The sequence below is a fragment of the Opisthorchis viverrini genome (assembly GCF_000715545.1).
Source record: "Opisthorchis viverrini unplaced genomic scaffold opera_v5_441, whole genome shotgun sequence".
NCBI classification, from domain to species: Eukaryota; Metazoa; Platyhelminthes; class Trematoda; order Opisthorchiida; family Opisthorchiidae; genus Opisthorchis; species Opisthorchis viverrini.
In genome coordinates, this window is record NW_008752104.1 from 254,809 (window position 1) to 259,384 (window position 4,576).

At 43.8% G+C, this 4,576-nt stretch overlaps 1 protein-coding gene across 1 annotated transcript; it reads left to right on the forward strand.

The window, feature by feature from the left end:
* Positions 1-940: 940 nt before the first annotated feature.
* On the forward strand, positions 941-1,183 carry T265_11090 (hypothetical protein; the record flags this gene model as incomplete). The annotated part of the gene is made up of 1 exon (XM_009177653.1): positions 941-1,183. One exon carries the CDS (start codon positions 941-943, stop codon positions 1,181-1,183), a length of 243 nt encoding a protein of 80 aa, XP_009175917.1.
* Between the last annotated feature and the right edge of the window lie 3,393 nt (positions 1,184-4,576).

Sequence of the window (4,576 nt, forward strand, 5' to 3'; positions counted from 1 at the left end):
CCTTGACCTATTTTTGATGAAAACAATTCCTTATCCGTATCTGCGCTCATTTTGTTCAAAAATCTTCTGCGTTCGGACGTAAAACCTTAAATGAACTTTCTGACACTTTCAACTCTTGTTCATGATAAAGCGACGGCAATACGTTTTTTGCAACGCCACGGAGTGATTCATCAGCGGCGTTTATGCAACAATGGCCACCAAATGATACTATCAACCGTTTCGGGCAGGTGGAGGTGTAATGCCCAACAGTGTCGGCAAGAAATCTGTCTTCGAAAGGGAACTTGGCTGGAGCGGTCTAGGATGGAGTTTAAAACAGTAATTCCATTCATTTATTGCTGGTCCAAAAATTTGGCGGAAATCAAACTCTGCTCAGAGAAATTATTTATTAGCCACACGACCGTTGTTGACTGGAAGCACTTTTTCCGCGAAGTTTGCTCCTGGCGGCTTTTGCAGACTCCAACTGTTAATCATACCGAGACCTCCAACGACCAGAGCTCACACAAAAACCATCAAACCTCTGACACGTCTATAAGATGCAGAATAAACGCCAATGCGGCGCACACCGATCTTTAGTAGACAGCTACTTGTGTGAGTTCGTTTGGAGGCAAAGGTACCGAGGAACGGACCTTTTCATGCAAATTATCAATAAAAACTGAAAGTACGAATTTCATATACTCCTTTTTTAATATTTTGTGGGTGGCCAGGATTACTTTATTGGCGGGGCTTATCTGGAAAAGATCCAATTTTTGATGTCACCCAAAGTCGATCAGCTTGTTTGCGACTTTAATCTAAATCCCTCGTGTAGGATTTAGATGAGTTTGACGAGGTTCACGCTGATATGTAGAAAGAATTGTGTGCAGTACTTTAGGGTTATAGGGGTCAAAGGCCTTCGTGAAGTCTTCGGTCGCCCTCTGGACTGCACTTTTCAGCGAGTGGGCGTATGTGTATGTCAGTGATAGCTGTCAGACCAGTCAATCAACACGCGCCCACGGAGCTGGGCGCTTGGATTCGGTTCCCATTGGCTAGAGCGACCGACCAGTTGGACGGGAAGCATCTAGCAGGGGAGATTATCAGTCTTGAGTTGGAGGAGAAGCACTACGGCTCACCAGCGTGGGATCTGAGGAAGAAAGCGGATGAAATAACTGAAGAATTTGCCGCCCTGTATACCCTCAGACGCTTTTAAAGAACTAGCCGTTACAACCCTAGTACGAATAATCCTGAGGAANTTATCAGCTATAAACCATGTGCCAAGGGTGCGTTGGTTCCAGCTGGTACAGTTTTGGTCACCGGATGCTTGGAATTCAAAGCCAAGCATCGGATACGATAACATGATCAGTTATTTCGAGAAACTGGGGGCTACGTATTGAACGCGGTACCTTGGGTGCACGAGCCTCACTAAGTGAGTGATTGAGTACGTCTGTCAGTGTCACTAATCACTGGTGAGTTGAGTGGTGGGGTCCCCATCCAGTAGGATTACTGGCTAGTATTTTCCTATAATGTTTTCTGGTCATAAACTATCCACCTTTTGGTAGCTTCTACTGAACACAGAACTGGGCAAATGGAGCTCCAAGAGGCATACAACTGCATGCCCTAGCCAGCGTAAACCTCAGAGCCTGAGTATTCCATCAATTGTGAGAAAGATTCTTTTTCCTAAAACCATCTGGCACACTTCAGCATTGATAGTTCCATGTTTCTAACAGAACCGTCTTCAGTGATTTGGAGACACGGGCTGCCAAACACTGATAACTTTTTGTTAGTCCTGTGAGTGTACAGACCATGTTTCTGACCCCTGTGTGAACCACACCGCGCAGGCGGTACAAAATAGCAAATAAACGTTTTTTACTTTCCACGGCACGGTACAAAAATTGTAGTTTCAGGCGCAAATTAGCGGAACAATGAAGAGCCCCCAACTTGCCTGTTTGAACGTTGAATCTGGTCTTTACCATGAGATGGTTAAACAGACAAATCTGAACTTTGTGTAAGTGGGACATTTCGCGGCATCATTCTAGTGAACCAATGAAGAAACTGGTGCATGTAAGTTAGAAATAACCATTCTCAGAAGGATGCATCTGGATGGCTTTGCGTGGGACACGTGATATGCTTTATTTGAGCATATTAGAGAGATTTTTGCGCGTTGTTTTGCGGATAGAATAATGGGTTCGCGTTTACTTGAGAGCCGTCACTGCTCTACCTATTTTCTGGACGTTATTCGGTTCGTCAAATGCATAAGTAAGATTTTCTTAAAAATACCACTTTGTGACGAAACAAGCTGTAAAAGAAGTTGGCTGTGGTGAACAGTTTATTCCATCATGTACTTTGCTTCAAAATATAAACTAAGTGCAAATATACTAATGAAAAATAAACGTTCATTTCGGTGTCTAGTTGCTATGCCACCGGAAGGAAGCTTGGGGGCTGGGAGACTGCTAGGTTGCTCAAGCTTATACAAGAAGTCAATATGCAGAGGTCGGACTTGAAGTAAGGACGTTTCCGTCGGTAAATTTACACGCAGAATTTATGGAGAGCTCACTTGACCAGTTTCTCACTGGTACACCTGTGGGAGAACGTGAGACGAAGTCAACTGAACGGAATTGGAGTATTCGGGATATCGCAGTGCGGTTTCTGGAAGGAAAACTGTTCCAAAATTGATGAAGGCTCTTTAACAACCTCCGAGTAGTTTCGCCCCGATTTAAGCTTCTAAGATTTTTGGCAGCCTTATGAATAGTGTTCCTTGGCAGGACTTTACTGCCGTAGCTGCCTTTGTTCAACCCACTCACGTGAAGATTTCCGAAGGCGAGTGTTTAAGCTGAGATTCGGCTGAGTTACTTGTTAGGAACCATATTAGCCTGAAATATATACGTTTGACTCAAACTCGGGAAACGCACCTAGCTGATGACCTCAGAGAGGGACTGACTGTTGGTTGCCGAAAGGTGTTCAGCGGCCTTATGTGTAGTGTTCCTGCAAGCAAATAGACAGAAGTTTGTATGATTGGTAGTTTAGTTGGCCACCGAGGAATCTTCAATCTTCATGCATGGCCTGTTTTAGATAAAAAACGACCAGGATCCACGGAGGCAAATTGCGCACTTTGTCACGGGAACAACACAAATACTTGAACGTCCAAATAACTGTTGAATTTCAAACATTTGTCACATCTCAACTAGCCTACGGTTTTTGCTTTTTGTGATTTTGGATTTATAGCATCTGACGAACGTTTTGCCCAGTCGAATTTTGCTCACGAGGTTACGTCGTTCACCCATTATTCTATCAAAACATAAAACAATTGGACTGAAAAAAGACATCACATGCAAGCGGATGCAACTCGTATGGGGACTATTGTTGACGTCATATTGTACCCTTTTGTCGATTAGCAGTCATTGAGTTCATGTGGTTTTCTGCCCACATAAGTTTTTTAGTCACTTCTACATTCCATTTGTAGCACACATATTATGTCTGGGTCTATTCGATAATAATAGAAATATTTATCATTGAAAAGTAATACCGTCACGTTTACGTGCAATCGGTCAGTCAGTCGTATTTACTGCTCTAATGACTGCTCTAAAACAAAGGTTTGGGGCAAACGAAACCTAGATGTTACACCTCTTTTATGAAGACAAAACATGCCTGCAAACAGCAAGCCCGGATAGATGAAAGCTGGTGAAAACACGACACTTCACTGGTTGTTCTTACTCGGACCAGGGAACGCCAATGAGCTGTCGGCGAGATGTGTTGGGAAAAAACCCTGCTTTAACATGCCAGCCTTCTGGACAGTTATGTAACTTGTGTCCTTTGCTATAAGTGCTATGTCTTCGGGCTACTTGAAGGTCACAGAAGTTGACTAGGCATCTTCTTGGCCATTTGCTGTCAACGAAATGACTGTCTCTAAGACATCAGACGTAGAATTACAGTTCTGAAGTACTTGAATGGTGTTTGATTCGAATTAGAGTTAAGTACCTAGGCTTAAGGGATCTTATCAGTTTGGTTATTATATATATATACCTAATATCATAATAAATCGTTCAGCCGTAGCACCTTCTCTGTGCCAGGCTGCCGTGCCACCAGAAAGAAGTAAGAGGGCCGGGATAATACCAGGTTTCCCAAGCCTGGACAAGGGAAGTCAAGATGCAGAGGTCGGGTTCGAACTACGGACTTTCCGGTCAGTAAATTCGCCCTCTGACCACTGAGCCACCTCACCCCCATATATAGGAAGAGAATTAATATTAATTTTGAATAGCCTAATGTCTTGGGAAGCGTCCAAATAACTGCTTAACCTAAATACCAACGTCACATTGAACGAAACCGATGGACATCTGCGCACGATGACTACTACCACATACCGCTTGCTCTCATGCACTTGTGCGTCAAACCAAACTCTTTGTCCCTAGTTAAGACCGGCGGATGAACAGCTGAGGAGCAGCTCTCCCAGTATGTCCAATCAATGAACCATAGTTATCAGTTTAAATGGATTGACTGAACAGTTGAGCTTACAGTTCATGCAAACGAGCATCAGGTGGCTTGCATCATCCAGGAGAGGCACTCTAGAACACATAAGGCTAGCGAGTGCTAGCCATCGTTCTGCAAG